This window comes from Periophthalmus magnuspinnatus, chromosome 8 (genome assembly GCF_009829125.3).
Source record: "Periophthalmus magnuspinnatus isolate fPerMag1 chromosome 8, fPerMag1.2.pri, whole genome shotgun sequence".
In the NCBI taxonomy this organism is placed as follows: Eukaryota; Metazoa; Chordata; class Actinopteri; order Gobiiformes; family Gobiidae; genus Periophthalmus; species Periophthalmus magnuspinnatus.
Window position 1 is genome coordinate 7,644,680 of NC_047133.1, and position 18,756 is coordinate 7,663,435.

General features: G+C 39.1%; 1 protein-coding gene across 1 annotated transcript; it reads right to left on the reverse strand.

The window, feature by feature from the left end:
* Positions 1–7,063: 7,063 nt before the first annotated feature.
* LOC117374721 (amine sulfotransferase-like) lies at positions 7,064–12,626 on the reverse strand. The gene is made up of 6 exons (XM_033970910.2): positions 12,483–12,626; positions 9,448–9,653; positions 9,279–9,387; positions 8,765–8,859; positions 7,398–7,578; positions 7,064–7,275 (listed from the first exon to the last, which is right to left on the reverse strand). Exons 1-6 carry the CDS (start codon positions 12,619–12,621, stop codon positions 7,166–7,168), a joined length of 840 nt encoding a protein of 279 aa, XP_033826801.1. The 5' UTR covers positions 12,622–12,626; the 3' UTR covers positions 7,064–7,165.
* Between the last annotated feature and the right edge of the window lie 6,130 nt (positions 12,627–18,756).

Below are 18,756 nucleotides of genomic sequence, written 5' to 3' on the forward strand. Positions count from 1 at the left end.
TTGAAACATTCAAAAGTTATTGCAGTTTTTCCAAACGTTCTCCAAATGTCTTCATTTGGGGAGGTTTGGAGAGGCCTAGACTTACTCATGATAAAATGATTGTAAAACTCTCATTTTTATAGGTATTGACCTCAAATTTGAAATGTAAGTGGTCAACAATCTTGTCAGTTGAGATATAGTGTATTATTATATATTTGGCCCCAGCCCCCCACTGCAGCTTTCTACACCATCATTTTCACAAAAAAAGTTAGGCGAGGATGAGAAAAAATGTTTTTTTAATGTGTGTTCCAAAGTTTATAAATGCTCAGCAGACAAACTTACAGTGATTCTGACACCTGTGGGTAAAACTATAGGGTGTACCTTTACAAAGACCCCAAATTTGTGTATTTACTACTGAAGGTTCAATAATGGTGATTATTTTAATTTGGAGAGGTCAGAACAAAGGCAGTTTCACCAAAATGACCTGGAATGCTAAGGGGTTAAAGGATATTTACCTGCGCTGATGAGTTAAAACAAATGATGTGCTCTTATTTTAACAAGATCAGTTCCTTCAAATTACTAATGCCATTGGGTATGCAAAGCCTGTGTTGGAATATGGCCTATTTAATTATTAAACATGTTATGGTTGCCATTTGTTTTATTTAATTAATTTGCATAATGTTTAGTGATTTAGTTATTATTTTGATTATCTTGCATGTTTTGATTTTGATTGGATATTGCTTGATTGGATAATGAGTTTTGAGCGTGGCCATTACCTAATCCAGAGCAAAGGACATTGGCTGGACTCACCTGTCTGCAATTAACAGCAGGTGCAGAGATCAGTGAGGGACTCATAAATGGACCAGAGAGGCACACAAGAAGGAACAAACAAGAAAGGGCAAGGGCAGGAGAGACCCGAGGACACGGACAGAAAGACAGGGTCACGGCAGGAAGGACCGGCACAGACGAGGGCAGCATGAGCACAAGGTCGGAGCTACAGATGCAGGCTGGGACGCGGCGAGACGGCATCAGAGTGAGCAGGCGGAGTGCACAATCAGGGCAGAGGTGGAAGAGAGGCGCAGACACAGATGATGGGACCAGAGGAAAGACTGGTTGTTACTACGGGCACATACTACTACTACTGGACGACTCTCAACAGCCGTCCAGCTAGGTGAGTCACAGCTAGGCTTTAGACTTTAGACAGAATTGTGACTTTCTGTGGGTGCCATGACCTTGTTTGACTGCTCTTGTGGGTTAATTTTCAATTTAACATATTCTGCAACTTGTGCAATTCAAGTGATGCAAGTTAAGGACTATTGTATGAATTGAGTAGTTTCCAAAATTCTGCAAATAAATAAATAAAATTAAATAGAAACATAAAATTAGATCAAAAGTATCAATACTTGAAAGGGTAAAACCATAAAAAAAATAAAGACACAGAGGAAAACACAACTCACTTTTGTATCAACATGCACTGAAGAGATGTTTGAGAAGCAGATGCTCCATTTCCTCTAAGAAAGGTTTGGGGCATTGTCCCTGTACAACCACTGTGAGTTAATTCACAATACACACATACACAAATGTGTTGAATGAATATGAAAGGAATCAACAGCCCCATCAATCAATAACATCAGCAGCTTTTGACCATCTTAAAACATCACCAGAATCAAACGTATACAGTCTAAACCAGACTTAGAGAGATGCACATGTTTGTCTCCAGTAGGTTAGACCACTGTAACTGCAATCACCCATTCACAAACACAGCAGTCATTTACAGCTTGTGTGGAAGGTCAGTTGCTTTACATTATACTCTTCTTCATGCAAATTTTAGTTATATTTTATATCATATTTTATTAATTTGTTAATTGAAAACAATGTATTTTTTTTACAGTTCCTAAAATCTACTAACCAATGTTTAGAAACTAAACCAGCTGTGTCCAGCTGTAACTGCTCTGAACCATTCACTCCCAATAAATCCCATTAAAGATCATATTGTCTGCCACCACTACAAAGATTCACTGTTATCTCATCATTTATGAATACAATGTTTAAAATGTTCAACAATTTCATAACCATGTAGTCATATGCACTTTATTATTTCCTTTTTTCTTTTTTACATCTCCTTTGTCCACTATTGTTTGATTACAGCAAGTGATCCGAGTCTACAAACTTCCCGATGGCACCTTCAGCTCCGACGAAGAAGAGGAAGAAGAAGAGGACGAGGAAGAAGAAGGTTTGTGTTGAAATAACAACTCAGAAGAACCATATGCATGTAGCTTTTATTTATAACAACTGTAATTCTGATTTATTATTAATTACAAAAACACTGGACATGACAAGAGTCTCGTCACCTGAACAGCTCTGCTCTGAATGGTCACTCTGCAGCTCAGTGAGTGAATTCTGGAGGTTCGGAGCTTTCACATGAGGCCTGTCCATAAACTGAGAATGACAAACTTGTATGTTAAGGCGTAATACATTTAAAGCAGTAAGAGCTCAGGCTACGTACAGTTCCTTTAGCAGAGATATGAGTGTAAGAGACCGTGATTGTGGGCGTTCAGGCAAAATATTTAAAATTTTAAAAAGTACTGGAACAATTACTGGTGTAAAGATTACTGGTGGACACTGCCTTATATCCACCAATAATCTGACCAGAACTGAAGAAGCGGCTTGGATGAGCAGCAAAACATCTTCACTTTTGTCCGGTTGACAGAATTTTTCTTTTTCTATGAATCATACCTGGACGACTGAGGGATTACACAGACATCTTTTCTGGGACAATTTAACTTTTCCCACCTGTCTGATATGCAAAACTAGTTTATGTTGAAGTATATTTATCAACGGTGCACTGTCTAAGTGTCACACGTCCTGTAAAAGCCTCTAGAGCACATGTGTCAAAGTCAAGGCCCGCGGGCCAAATGCGGCCCTCCACATCATTTTATGTGGCCCTTGACAGTGTAAATTAAAAGGCATGATGGTCTTAAAATCTCAATTTATCAGGAGATACGCAGTTACACAGTCATATTTTTACATCTAGGCAAAGGCATGTGCAATATTTGTAACTTGAATAAGTAATAAATACAGAAACAGTGAATTAACAAGTTGAAAAATTAGGTAGATTTATTTTACATCTGGTCCTTAGAGAGCAGACATTTTGCCGATGTGGCCCTCGGTGAAAATGTGTTTGACACCCCTGCTCTAGAGGGAGTAGATAAGGCAAAAACATTTAAATATCGTGGCAATGCTACTATTTAGCCTTTAAGTAACCCTAACCCTGTTTCATCATTTTGGCATTACTTGTGAACTTTAGGTAATGGACATTTTTCCAAGTCAGATAAATGCATCGTTGCTCAGTCTAGATGCAAATTTTTTAATATAGGGAAAACAGATGGACAAAGTAAGGGTTGTATATCTGGACACTATCCTCTACTTTGCCCTATTTTCTCATCAGCAATGCTATTCACATGTTGTCCCCTGTCCCACTCCCCCTGTGGAGTGTATCTCTTTCAGATGCCCCGATGACAGTTGGACCTCCTCCTTGCCTGGCTCTCCTCCTCCTCGCCCGGCTCTCCTCCTCCTCGTCTGGTCTCCTGGCCGATTTCTTATGTTGTCTGATTTTTCCTGTTGTGTCTGATTTTTCCTGTTGTGTCTGATTTTTCTTGTTGTGTCTGATTCTTCCTGTTGTTTTGTTTTTTGTGTCTTGGCGGCACGGTGACTGAGTGCCATCACTCATGTCTCACAGCAAGAAGGTTGGTTCGATCCCCGGGTCACCAGGCCTTTCTGTGTGGAGTTTTTCATGTTTCTCCCCGTGTCTGGATGGGTTTCCTCCGGGTACTCCGGTTTCCCCCATCAACCAAAACATGAACGCCCTTCGAGACAACTGTTGTTGTGATTTTGGGCGTTACAAAAATAAATGAATTGAATTGAATTGAATATCTTCCAATTGACCCTAAAAATACTACAGAAACTAGATAAGTTACATTTGAGACATTGGCCCTTTCCCTGAATAGTTTTAGAATTATCTTGGTGTGTATTAGAAGTAATAAAAGACCACATGGCAATATTAAAAAAATATTTTGTGTTGAAATGCACAGTTATATATAAAAGGGGATCTTCTAACTAGAAAATACTAGAGGACAGTACTGGGTTATTTGAAAGTTTAGCCCCGGTTTCTAGAAAAGGCTGAACATTTCACTGTAGTGCAAATACACCCCCCACAGGACACACCATGGAAATGCACCCATTTTTGAATATATCTGTAGTTCAGTTACTAATGTTGCATTGTTGTGTTGTCTCGTTTCAGATGAAGAAAACTGAAGAGGTTTACTTTAAAGGTCCAATTTTATGTAAAACTGGCTCTTGTCTCTTAAGTCATGTCATAATACTGTTACCTCCTCAAAAACAGACCTGGAGTTGTGTTTTGTTTCATTCAAACATGTTTGAGTAACACTTGATTATTAGGCTGTCTGTATCTCTAAAGCTCAAAATGCTCTGTTCCACCTTGTGATGTCATGAAGTGGTAGTTTTCAAGTTAACAGCGACCTTGTGCATTTTGTTGAGTAGAGATGGGCAACTACAGGACTGAAATTATCCAAATAATTCTAGTGACGGAGCATGGAGAAAAATGCAGTGGAGGTGGAACAGAGTGTTCTCTGTTTGAGAGAAGCCTAAATCTGCAGAGTTTGTGCGTTAAACATGTGTGAATGAAACAAAACACAACTCCAGGTCTGTTTGTGATGAGAAAACAGCATTAGAACAGATCAGGAAATAGAGTTATATGGGCATTTTAATGCTGACAACAGAATAGAACAAAACATCTGATTCTAGACATCAAGCACTAAAAATGCATCATTATCTAAAGTAACTTTGGCTCATAACTTTTCAGACACTGATGGATACACACGCAGAAAACGATTACTTTCACCATGAAGCCTTGGTACTTGTACACGTCTGAGGACGACACCCACCTCTACGACCAGGACTTCAGCCTGGAGGCTCTGCCCCACACCAACAGGGGGCGATAAAGAACCAGAGGAGACCCAACTGGAGTCTCCTACCATCCAGGACTCCTCAAACCGAGAGGAAAGAGGTCCTGCCCAGGTACCTGTGGATGAGGTACCCGTGGATGAGAGCGCTCTGGTCAAAGAGTTGGAGCAAACGATCAGGCCCAAATGAACCAATCACTGGACCTCAGGCTCAAGACTCAGGAGAAGACTGACCAAGAGAAAGAGGAGATCCAAAACCTCACTGGTGCTCTCCAAAAGGAAGACAAAGAACTGCAACATCTGACGAAGGTCCATGGTGAGAGCAGATACCTGTACCTCAAGACAATGCAGGAGCTGGTGGGGGTGAAAAAGGAGCTACACAGAATCAAAAATGTCACAACAAAAACAAATGTGGCAGACTAGAACTTGCAAAAAGTCACTGCTTTGCTCCAAGAGAAAGAGAAGGAAATGGTTTCCCACATCAGTGCCCATAAACAGCTGAGAAACCTGTACATCAGCGCATGACACAAGAACATGCAGCTGAAACTGGAGCTTACTGCAAAAACAGAGTTGGAGCTGCAAAATGTCAAGGACAAGCTCCAGAAGAAAGAGAAAGAGCTGGATAGAGTCACCAGTGTACATAACAATATCAGACAGCATTTTCACACTGCACTGAGGGACATGGAAGCAATGACCAGTACACTTAAAGAACAGGACACTGCTATCACTGCCCTGAAACACCAAGACTGGTCTGATCCAGAGGCCTGCAGCCGTGAAGGGACGAGCGGCAAAACCAGGGCCAACGAGCAGAGGGACGACAAAACAACACCAACGATGCACAACAAAACAAGCATCAACGTTAGCAGAGATGCTACTAAAGACGAGATGTCCAGAAAAGCGCTACCTTCAAAGCTACAGTCGTCCAAGAAGGAGGTGTGCTTCCTAAAAATGGAGAATCTCAAATGTGCTCAGCAACCCGCTCAACTGAAAAGACGAGTGGAAGAGCAGAGGAAGCGGCCCGGGCGTTACCAGCGCTAAGGCAGCTCCAAACATGACCTTTGATCTCTGCATTAAGACAAAATAAAACTCAGACATTTTAAATATCTGTTATTTGTGTCTCCAAAACTGACTTACATGTATATACAATGGTGTAACTGGTCACTATTATGAAGGATATTGGCGAATTCTGAAGTAGAAGTAAAATTCCCAAAAATACTCAAGTAAAAGTATTAAAGTACCTGTTTAAAAGTGTATTTAAAGAGTAAAAAGTAAAAGTTTTTAGCAGTTTTAAGATTTTGAGATCTTATAAAGCAGGGGTGCTCAAACTCTTCACCGAGGGCCATATCTTGAAAAATATTCGACACGGAGGGCCACAGACCAGTGATGATTACAGTCAATAATTCAGATGGTGCATTTAACATAGTTTTGGCTTCATACTTAAAAATAAAGCTTGAACTATTAATATCAGGTCTGTATGACAATGCAGTGTGATGTTATTTAGGTTTTATTAGTAGGATTACTCTAATTTGCCATAAAAAATACTGATTATGATCAATTGGGCCAATTCAACTGAAGGCCTGAGGGCCAATAAAAATTGGTCTCAGGGCCGCATTTGGCCCCCGGGCCATAGTTTGGACACCCCTGCTCTAATGTAATCCCTGTTGTACTGTCATAAAAGAATAGGATTCATATGGGACAAGTTGGAGGGTGAGTGCATTAGCTGAAGATTTGGTGCCTCCTTCAGAGTAAGTTCATGATGAGGTAAAACCAGAGTAAAATGATCAGGACTAGTTGAATTTGGCCCATTATAAATATGCTTTGTGAAATTGAACTTTGACCTGTTTGACTAATGTATTATGTACTTAACTAGAGTACAATTTGTGACAGTTGTATCCACTTCAGTATAAAGTTGTGGTCAAACTCAAGTACAAGTACTGTATTAAAAATATTTGGAAAAGCTACTGCTTGAGTTGAGTTGTTATAAGAGTAAAAGTGTCTGAGTTGAAGTCATAGTGCCTAAAAGTCAGAAAAAGGATTGAGAAACTCCATGTTCAAACCATTTAATACTGACAACAGAAGGCTTTTATAACACCAGTTAAATCAACAGTGGATTAAGCCATGGATTCATTTCACTATTGGCATGTGTTTGTTCTGTTGTTCACTTTAAATCATATAATAGTCTTCACATTGCTCTGAATCTTCTTTTATTCCCAGATAAACTTTAGATTCATGTCTCCAAGTCTCTCCTCCAGGATTCGGTCCACTCTTTCACTCTGCGCAACAGTGAATGTGTTCTTCCAGTCTCCAATGCGCCCTGTCGAACAATAACATTAGGTTTACCTCAACATTCGTATTCTGCTGAATTGACTTTAGTTTGAACCATGTAATACCAAAGTTTGAAGCATTTTAACATTAATCATGTGGGTCATGTATTACCTTTGCGCAGGAAGACTCCAAAGTTTACATTTTTTGGCAAAGATGGTATCAATGTGTAGTTGGCTTTGGGATTGTCCTTCATCGATTCAAATGTTGATTTTTCCACAACTTTGTCAATGTCTGCATCACTGAGATTTTTACACAAGAACTGGCAGATTTTCACCACGGCTCCTCTTAGGTCCTAAAAAACAAAATATAATAGATTGTGATCATGTGGCATCGTACGACGGAGTGTAAGAGTCACACTGAAAAAAATATATTATTATGCAGGCACTACAAGTATAAAGTTATTACATTTCAGCATAAATGGCGTAATTTAATGAGAATAAAGTTGCAATATTTTGAGAATAAAGTCTTAGCAAAAAGAATATTTAATATTTATTTTTCTATCAAGTGCCAAAAGATCAACAACTTGTTGAAAAGGTAAACTGAACAAGGTTTAACCTATTTTAATATAATTTGGTCACGTTCGGCCGGCGGGGTTAATAAGGCAAAGGGCCGTGTTCGCCCATGTCTGTCCTACGGGGTTCACTTCTGCGGGAGCACGACAAGGGACTCTGCCCTTTCACCTTTTGCTCGAGAACAGTCAGAGACTGACCGCAGGCACATAGCAAAGAAATGTCTGGCCAGTGAGTGAGCATGCAGGCTTTTCGGGAGATATCTGCAGGGCATGGACAGATTTGTATTGCAAACTGATCATAAGCCTCTTGTTGCTGAGATAAACAAGTATGACCAGGACAAAACACCTGTCAGGTGTCAGAAACATTTGATGTGTTTAATGAAGTTTAATTCAGAGGCTGTTCATGTCCCAGGAAAGCAGACACACTGTCTCGAGACCCTCTGCAGAACTGTACAGTGTCAGACACAGCATGAGGTGAAAGTTTATGTGCAGGCAGTGATTGAAACAAGACAAACACTAAAAAGAGATTAACCGCCATAAGAGACGCCACAAGCAACGACGACTTTCTCCAAACTGTTTCATTACACAAATAAAGGCTGACCCTCAGATTTGTCAGACTTGCCACACAACCTGCTGAAATACCACACAGTCAGAGCTCACCTGTCAGAGGTCAGTGGACTGTTAATGCACGATGACCTCACTGTCATTCTGGCTTCAATGCAAAACACTCTACTGTCACAAATACATGTGGGTCATCAGGGACTCACACAGTGCCACAAAAGACCAAACATGTCAGTATGTTGGTCAGGTGTCGGGAGAGACATCACTGAGCTCGTCAACACGTGTGAGATTTGCATTAAGAACAAGACATAAATACATGGCCCTGTCCTCCATGCTCAATCTGACATGATCAGATCAAACTGTAAAATGTGAACACATCCTACTGAAATTCTGCAAGATTTCTTACCATTATCATGTCCTCATAGGTCAGATAGAGGATGTTGAACTGGTCAAAGGCTGAACACCACTCTCGGATGTGATCAAACCAGGATGAAAAAAGGACTATGAAGAACAAAAACAATATTTACACATAAATAAAATAAATAATAGGCTATAATGTCTGTGTCATCCCTCATTTGTACAGGTAGGGTCCATCACTAAAAGGTTGGGTTCTGTCACCTGGACAACACTTTTAGAGTGAAAACATGTCACCACTCATCTAAGTTCTTCAGTTGTGATGCAGCTCTGGTGTGGGACTGTTTTAAATATCTCTCTGAAGGGAAGAGCTGCATACACTGAAACTAACACACCGCTGTCATGAGCTGATTCTCTAAGCAGAGTTAAAACGAGGGCTGTGCCATTTTGTGCTGTGTTTTCAGCCCTTCTCCTTCCTCTTCAAAGAGCTAAGGGGAAGGGCAAGGGCTAAAGGGAAGGAGTAGGGGCACAAAAGAGAAATGATATTGTGCCTAAATGTCACTCACCATCTCCTGCCAAGTACTTCTCCAAAAACTCCTCAAAGCTGATGTTGGCATAACTGAATTTATAGTAGGAGACCATGTTGTCTTTTGGATTCCGCATCACATATATAATCTAGGAAATGAGTAGTTGATTACTTACACGCCATGAACTATTTCATGTGTAACATTTTACCTTTGCTCTTTTGTCCTTTAACCCTGGAGGGATGAGGCGAGGTGGGAGGTGGCTCATAAACAGACGAGGAGATGGTCTTTTTGAACGGTCCTGCTTCTTCAAGTTTATCTCCAGCCATGGCATCTGCATTACGTTAATTGGAGCTTCCTTCACTTCTCCAGTGAGCTCATAGATGGAGATGATGATCTGCTGGGTCCAGACAGTCCCTGTGAGGAGATAACTGTGGATATGTGTTTGTTTACAGTTGAAAACAGAAGTTTACATACACTATATAAAAAAACATATATGCTTTTTTCCTCACTGTCTGACATGAAATCAGACTAAACCTTTCCTGATTTAGGTCAATTACGATTACCAAAATTATTTCCTATTATTATTTACTAAATACCAGAATAATGAGAGAAAAAATGTTCAGACTAGTTTTCATTACTTTCTTCAAAGTCAAAAGTTTACATACAGTAAGATTACTATGCATTTAAACAATTTGGAGAAAAAAACCCAGATGATGATGCCATGCCATTGAAAGCTTCTGACTGTTTTATTGACAACATTTGTTTTAGTAAGAGGCACATATGTGGATATATTTGAAGGGACACCTGAAACACTCTGCTTCTTTGTGTAACATCATGGGAAAGTCAAAAGAAATCAGTCAAAATATCAGGAAGAGAATTGTGGACTCCTGATCAACATTTTAAGACCAGTTGAAAAATTGCAACAACAAAAATTGAAGAATTCACATTTTGCACTGTTGGGTCTTAAGAAGGTTTTAAATAGTACTTGACTTGACTCTCTATGATTAAAACAGATATATTGCCACGTATAAATGTTTACTTTGCAATGCTTCCCCTCTCTCTGTGTCTCTTTAGTTTCTTTGCATTGTCCTAAATGTTCAGGAGGCCTTTCAGTGCCCAATTTCAAATACTACTATTGATCTTTTGTTTTACGTCCTCTCTCTTCATGGATTTGCCCCACAAGTGACTCTTCATGGAAATGCTTGGAAGAAAATCTAGTACATCCTCATAGATGAAGAGACTTGATTTACTCTGCTATTCCACTTAAACAAGCAAAGACTCATTTTTGGCCCAATAATTACTAAACTTTTGTCAGTCTGGCAAAATGTGGAAAAAAGATTTTATTTAATTTTTTTAAATTACACAAATGGCATAAGAACAGTCCACTTTTCCATAACTGTTCATTACTTTCTTGGGCTAAACCATTTGCATTTTCACAATGGGAAAAGAAAAGGATTCATGTATTAGGAGACATGTTTGGCGACTCTGGGCTTCTCCCATTTAATGATTTACGTGCCTTTAATCTGTCACCATCTTCTTTTTTCTTGTAAAACTGATGGCCCTTCACTGGAAAATATTCTTCAACTTGACTCCTCACTGGATCAATACCTTTTGTTTTATCATTAACATGGAATTATCAGTAGCTAAAATGCATGGAGCCATAAGAAAGATTTATTATGGAGTAAAACCTTTTTAGAACTGGATAATCTCAAAGTATAGAGGCTGGAAAAATGTCGAGTATAAATAGAAAATATTATTTTTTTTACTTTGTTATTTTAGTATTTTTTCATTGAACAATTCATGTGGTTCCATTATCTCTTTTGGGTTAAAGTGCATTTCCTTCACTGGCCAGTAGATGGCGAATGTCGCTCAGTGTTGGTAGAGAGTAGACTGAGCGCTGCAGAGGAAGAATCAATCCTCCATCTGAAGTAAAGCGGCTCAACATGTGCTCTGTTTATTCTTCTATTAACAGGTTGGTAACACTAAAATCACAAGTTTTACGTAAAGAGTCAAAGTTATAAGATGTCAAAGGTCAAATGGAGTACTGTAGGAAAAAGTGTAACAAAAGTTCCTAAAGGGTTTTTGTGCACATTGTGATCGTATTGTATGCTAACCTGCTAAGCTAGTGGTCAAGTGTAAAGAGAGTACAACGTGTAAAACTAATCCAAACCAGTCTAAGGTGCAAGGAACCACTTGAGTCATATTATTTATGGACATTTTTGAAACGTTTTCATACACGATTGCATTTACTGGGTTTTATGATACATTAAATGTGTACATTTTGAGTTTATTACCAAGTACCAGAAATGCTATTGTAACGGTGTTATAAACACACGGCAGTGTTAAGTTTAGAGGGACTAGCGCCATCTCATGGACACTTGCTGATTTTTTTTTTTTTTTTTTGAACATAGTAAATAAATTAATATGTCATGGCTTATTGTTAAAAATCTAAATATTGATCCAAGTTCAAATGAGTTAAAGCTAAAAAGGGATAAAAACAGTAATTAATTTTATGTAAGATTTGTATTAAAAATAAATGTATTTACAGTTTTTATGTTGTTAATATGTATAGATGTCAATTAATATGTTAAATATATGGATTCATGTTACTTGTTTTGTAATGTAATGTGCATAAGAGGAAGAATCAATCCTCCGTCTGAAGTAAAGCAGCTCAGCACATGTGCTCTGTTTATTCTTCTATTAACAGGTTTACTTCAGCAACACAGATGCTCCTCTGAACCACTGGTCAGAGGAGCAACATAAGCAAAGTTCAACAACTTACAATTAGTGGAAGAGATTTTTATAATGTAAATATACTGTAAACTAAGGAGTAGCTGTATGGGACCCTTAAATAAAAAAAAATAAATAAAAAAATGAATGTGTATTTGAATACATATCTAACGTTATCTATCTATATATATATGTATGTATGTTTTATGTTATAGGTGTGAGTATATGTGTGCATATACGTTTATCTCTGTCTTGGTTAAACCAAGATTCCGTAACAGTGATGATGCTGAAAGGGCGAATGAATTGTTAAAGATAGTCTTTGATAGAATTAAAATTACTATACATGCTCTTGCTATTAAAATGCATTATTGACAGTCTCTCCTTAAAGTAATTCTACACAGTACTTTGAATTACTTTGTGTATGAATTGTGCTGTTTAAATAAACATGTCTTGCCTAGTATCATGTTAAGATGTGATGCTGCTGATTTTAAGGACAGAACTGTGTTCACTTACCTGATTTGGGATAAGTGACCAAAAACACATCATCCTCTCGTATGTCAAAGCTCTGCAGTGATTCGATGTACTCAGCAGAGGTCAAACGGTCATCATATTTATAGCCTTTATATTCTTTATATTCTTTGAAGGTTTCCATTGTGACACAGAAGTGTAAAGTTACCCCAGCTGAAAAGAGAGATGTGTGGCCGGTAGATTTATAGTGGGACTAAACACATAAACTCCACCCACCCTAAACTCCACCCACTACCACATTTGGGGGGGAGGACTTGAGGGTTACTGTCTCAAGAAGAAACAAAAGTCAAAAAGAACAAAAACGTGATAGAGGGTTAAGGGGACGTTTTGACACATGAGTTTGTGTTATAATTGCACCTGTCTGACCCATTCACTGTATAAAGAAGATCTATACAATCTGACCAGCAGCACACTGTTGTTGTTAGTATGTCTTCATGAATGTGCATTTTGGGGAATATTTACAAAGTGTTTGCGTACATTGTAAAGGAGGTGCTGGGAAAGAAACCCAAACTTGTGACCTCAGAAAAGGACTGTGTTTAGGACTAGTCTAGTATCCACAATCTCCCCAAGTTGTTCAGCCAGAACAACCTGGGGAGTGTAAACTGGCGTCGAACCAAACGCCAGTTCAACCCCTTTTTTTTCAAGCTGTTCGAGATAGTTTTCTGTCTCATCAATTTTTCCTTCTGTCTAATGCAGCCTCTTTTTCATGTGTTTTGTTTCACTAGAAAGAACCTCAAATGAGGATTTCAAGTCTTCTATTGATTTCTCAATTGAGGACCCTCCCTTCTGAATAGTGAGCGTTCTATCTATGGTACTGCAGTCTGATATTGAGCCAGCTTTGGTCTGACAGAAGAAGACCAGAGAGCACAGATGAGCCTGAATAAAGGTGAGAGGAAAGGGGAACAGGTTAAACTTTCAGATGGTAGCTTTAACACTCATTACGTTTTAGTAATTGTAAAGTGCTACCAATTGATGATCTGGAATAAATATACGCACACACACACGGACAAAATTGTTGGTATCCTTCAGTTAATAAAAGAAACACTCACAATGGTTACAGAAATAAGTTGAATATGACAAAAGTAATAATAAATAAAAATTCTATAAAATTTAATCAATAAAAGTCAGACATTGCTTTTCAACCATAATTCAACAGAATTATTTAAAAAAATAAACTCATGAAACAGGCCTGGACAAAAATGATGGTACCCCTAGAAAAGACTGAAAATAATATGACCAAAGGGACATGTTAATCCAAGGCGTGTCCACTAATTAGCATCGCATCAACTTGTTAAATAACTCTTTCTGTATTTATTACTTATTCAAGTTGCAAATATTACATGTCAGTTTATCAGGGGACACAGTTACAAAGACATTTTTAAAAGTGTGTATCAGGGCACACCTGCTCACCGACCTTCAGCACTGCTTCAAAAACAGCCTTTTAATTATTGTACAGTTTGTTGTTTTTCTTAAAGGCTAATATTTGCATATTTGATCTTTCACAACCGACCCCGCCTCATAACACAAAAAACATACAGGTTTTTCTCCTTGAAGCACAAACTTGTATTCACCTTCACCTTTCTTGAAACTGCCTTAAATTCCTACAATTTTCCTCTTCCTGAACATTTTGGCATCATTATTTGCAAATATTTCTCATTTCCACTTGTTGGGAAAATCTAATGTACACATTAAAGCAGCATAGATTTATTTTAAAATGACAGATTTGCCTTTTAATTTACCTTCTCGCGGGCCACATAAAATGACGTGGCGTGCCGCATTTGGCCCCTGGGCCTTGAGTTTGACACACATGATTTATTTGCTAGTCTTTGACTTAAAATATGATCTCATCATTTTATTATTTCATTTGCTCCATTTGTTTGCCGAGTTGTTTATGAGAAGAGTTTAAAATTTGCTTAAAACCTTGTTTGTGTAAATGATAGAATGAGTTGGTATTTAAAATATAGCAGTAAATATAATAAATATAGTAGTAAATTTGTCAGTTAAAGATTCAGAATTTAAATATTTAACTTATGTATGGGTTTTTGTTAACTTAAGTGTTGAACCACATGAAATAACACACTAAAATGGATTCATTCATATATTTTCATTGACGAACAAAAGGTTTTGTAGTGTCTTTGCTCCAAGGTGATTTCTCATCTTAGACACCAGTTCCTCTGCCTTAGAAAAACTCTTTCACAGGGAACAGATGAAGAAGGTGTGCATAAAAAATGTCAGTGCGAGTTGATAAAGGTGTGGATATGTTTTCTGGTTATTTTCCCAATATTGTAACGGGTTTTGTGTTCTGGGTGTGTTGCTTTCAGCCAGGTAGTGTTGGACTTCAACTATGGAATTGGCTGTCGTATTTGAGGTCATCTTGTTCTGCTAGATCTAGAGGTTTTCAGAGATTGTACCCTGACAAATATTTTAGAAATAATTCTTTGTCATGTGATAATAAACTAACAACTAACAAACTGCCACAGGAATATACATAAACACAAAAAAACTGAACTGGGTTCTGTTCCATGTGCAGAGCTAGGCTCTTCTCCTGGGTCAGGCTCTTGGCTCCTCATTTCAGCAGAACACTCCAACTTCAGTCTCTTGACAGCGTCAGTTGCTTTTAGTGGACTAAAGAAGCCAACTGTTTTAAACCTTGGGTCCAACAGAGTGATTCCATGTTGCTGATAGACTTTCTCAAATTTTCAGCCAGCTCTTGAGCAGCTGTTTTGTGACTGTTGAGGCTTGATGTTGAAGCTCAATGTGGATCATTCTCATCAATGGAATAACCTTTGACCCTGAGACTTTTTTCCTCAGAGAGTTCTCTGAGTGAGCTTTTCTTTGGCCGTGGTGCTTGATCGAAAGTATGTCACCATTTGTCATGTTTTGTTGCCGTTAGTGTCGTGATTTGATCACGTCAGTTTTTTACAATTAAATTAATGGAATGGGCAATACAAATGGTTTGCCGTATTTGCAGCATTCGAGCACATGAAATCATGTTTACTGCTGCATCAGTGACAAGACACCTCACCTTGCCTGCTCCATGAGGCTCCTTTTAACCGCGTTTCAGTCATGGCCATGACTGGTGACGATCTCTATTTTTGTGAGTTACAGGTGCAAAGTGAGTCAGCTCTAAGTGTCTAGGTGGCTGCTGAGGTGTTATTTGCGTCGTGGAATTGATTGCATTTTTAATGCCCTGAACCTTGTCATTAAAGAATACTGCAAACTCATTGCACTTAGATGTGTAAATCAGTTTTAACGGCAGTGGAGCTGAGGGTTTGTTAATCTGTTTAGTGTTGCGAGAGTTGTTACTACAACTTCCAGTAATGTCAGAAAAATACCTCTCCCTTGTTTTACATAAACTGTGGTTGTACATTTGCATCTTTTCTCTGTAAATCTCATAATGAACCTGGAGCTTTGACTTGCACCATTCCCGCTCGGCCCTCCGGCCCTCCCTTTTCTGTGCCCTGACCGAGTCATCATTCCTCCATGGTGCTTTCTTCTTATCTTTAACTATATTAACCTTTATCGGGGCAATGGTGTCCAGAACATCAAAACACAGAGTTCAACTAAGCATCAACATTGGAACATGAGGTATTTTCAAAGTGTATCATTTACAGGAACAGTGCACCTGTGTTACCATTTATGTGTCTCCTTCAAACAACTGCAGGACCAGCCGCTGGTTTGGGAATAACAGGTCAAAGAAGACACAGAAATGATGAGACAGAGCAACATCCACCACATTTACATTTGAAATATTTACTCCTTTTGTGATGAGCAGGTCCAGAGTGTGTCCTCTGTTGTGGGTGGGCTCGCTGACATGCTGAGTCAGACCAAAGGTTTTAAGGACAGAACTGAGCTCTTTAGTGTTTCTGTCAAACACATTATCCACATGTACATTAAAATCACCTGTAATGACTAAACCATCAAAGTCAGTGCATACGACTGAAAGCATCACAGTAAAATCATCAATAAAACTCAAACAGTGCTGGGGAGGTTTGTATATGACTAAGTAGAGTATGGAGGGGGATTGTTTTAGCTCAAAAAAACGAACACACATCTCCACCTTTTAAAAAAAAAAAATGTTTTAAAATCTAAATTAAAATAAGAGATAAAATCATTCATTAAAATGACTTGTTACAGAAAGATCTGACATTGGGGGGTGGGTGGAGCACAAGAGAGTTTTGTTGAGGACCAGGAGGACCAGGTGCGGGGCCAAAGAGGTGGAGCAGGGGGGAGTTTGACGAGGGCACATAGGTGGGTACGGGGAAGAGTTCAGCATAGTTAACGCCAGAACTCTTGATTGCACTATATTAGGTGTGAGGTGCCATCTTAATTCCTGATCTGATGAGGCTTTCTAGATGGTCGGGAAGGGCCATAGGTGAAGGTGGGGAGGAAAAGGAGAGTGAGGAGTCCCTAGAGGGAGCAGATGTAGCAAAGGGGACTTGTCTGTGGGCAGGGGAGGTGATGAGGCTGCTGCTGGGACTGAAACCTCTGCTGGGGCTGTCACAGACAAGGCCTGTGACGAGGGACCTGGGGGAAGTGATGCGAGAGATGCATCCTTCACTTGGAGAGGTGGTGCTGCTGCTGACTTCTTTCTCCTTGGGAGATGGTGGTACTGCTGAATCCCTTGCTGGGCGAGATGATTGTGTTGCTGGTGATGACTCCTTCGCTGGGCGAGATGATTGTGTTGCTGGTGATGACTCCTTCGCTGGGGGAGGTGGTTGTGGTAGTTGTGGTCTCTGGTTGGCGCAGCTTCTCTCATTCCTCTTTTCTCTCACTGGGCCAAGACCCAGAGGAGGAGGTTATCCGTCAACCCTCTCACTCCACCTCTGCTCAGGTGTGGGCCATTTCCCTTGAACAGATCCTCTCGTTTCCAGAATAGATCAAAGTTCTCAATGTAGTGCAGTCCTCTGGCGACACATTCTCTGAACAGCCATTTGTTCAGCTGAAACAGCCGGGTAAATTTGTTCATCTTCCTTCTGTCTATGCTAGGGAGAGGTCCACTGATGAAAGTCTTAACCTCCACTTTATCAAGCTCCTTAAATAATATAATAAAATTATTTTTCAAGATTTCAGTCTGATTAATTCCGGTGTCAACTGCACCCACGTGCACAATCAGCTGTTTAGCTCCTTGGTATGTTGACAAAACATTTGGCAGGAGTTTTGTAATCTCAGAAACAGTGTGACTAGGGTAAGAGCAAGTTTGGATTCCTCTGTGGCTCACATCTCTGATAGCACCATCTCCTAGCAGCAGTGGTAAAAATCTGTTTGCAAGCTGTATTTTGGGTGATGTAAGTATATTAGCATTGTCTTTTATCACTTGTTGCGTTCGCTTGCCATTCTTGTCTTTACAAAGTTTTGGAAAAGACACAAGCTGAAAGTAGCGTTTTTTTCACCCTCTTCTCTGAAAGTAACTGAATTACTTACCACTGGAAGTCACAGGGAGCGTGCCGTGAAGTCCTTTTTCAGATTCTAAAACAAATATCCGTGCTTGTAGCTCAATCTGTTGTTGATAGTACCAACTGTCTTGGTTTACTTAAAAGAAAATCATAACTAAACAAATCTTTCAGCACTGGAAGAGGTAAAATGATTAAAAATTATTAAAAAAGAAAGTAAAGAAGGAAGCAGCAGGAGCAAGCAACGTTTGCGTCTGCAGTCTTCAGAAGCAGGAAATGCTAAATGAACCCTTTCTCGAACAAACTCAAGTGGTTCAATGCATCATGAGGCTTCATCTCACCATCACTAATGAATATAACTGGTTTATTTGAAATACAGGGCATGTGTGTCTTCTAGATGAACAAATGAAATGAACAAATGACCAAATGACAATCCAGCAACCCAAACTGAACAGAGCAAGACATAAAGGCCATATACCCCCCGATTAGTAATGAACGGCAGGTGTGGGGAAAAAAGGGAGGCAGCAAACCAAGGACCGGAACAGGCTGGGAAACGAAACTGGACTGAGGATAAACAAGAAAACAGGCAGAACTATGACAATAACAAACAAATTTTGTAATATCTCCCCTCTGACACATTTACAGTATTGTTCAAAATAATAGCAGTACAATGTGAATAATCAGAATAATCCAGGATTCTATATGGCAAGTTAACAAGTTACCAGTAGGTGCAGTAGATCCTCAGAAATCTGTCTGCCGTTGACTGTACAATCTCAAAATTATTTTGTAGAAACATTTTTGTTTGTAGGATTTAGCAATCCCTGTTAATCACTAAACTAATATTTAGTTGTATGACCACAGTTTTT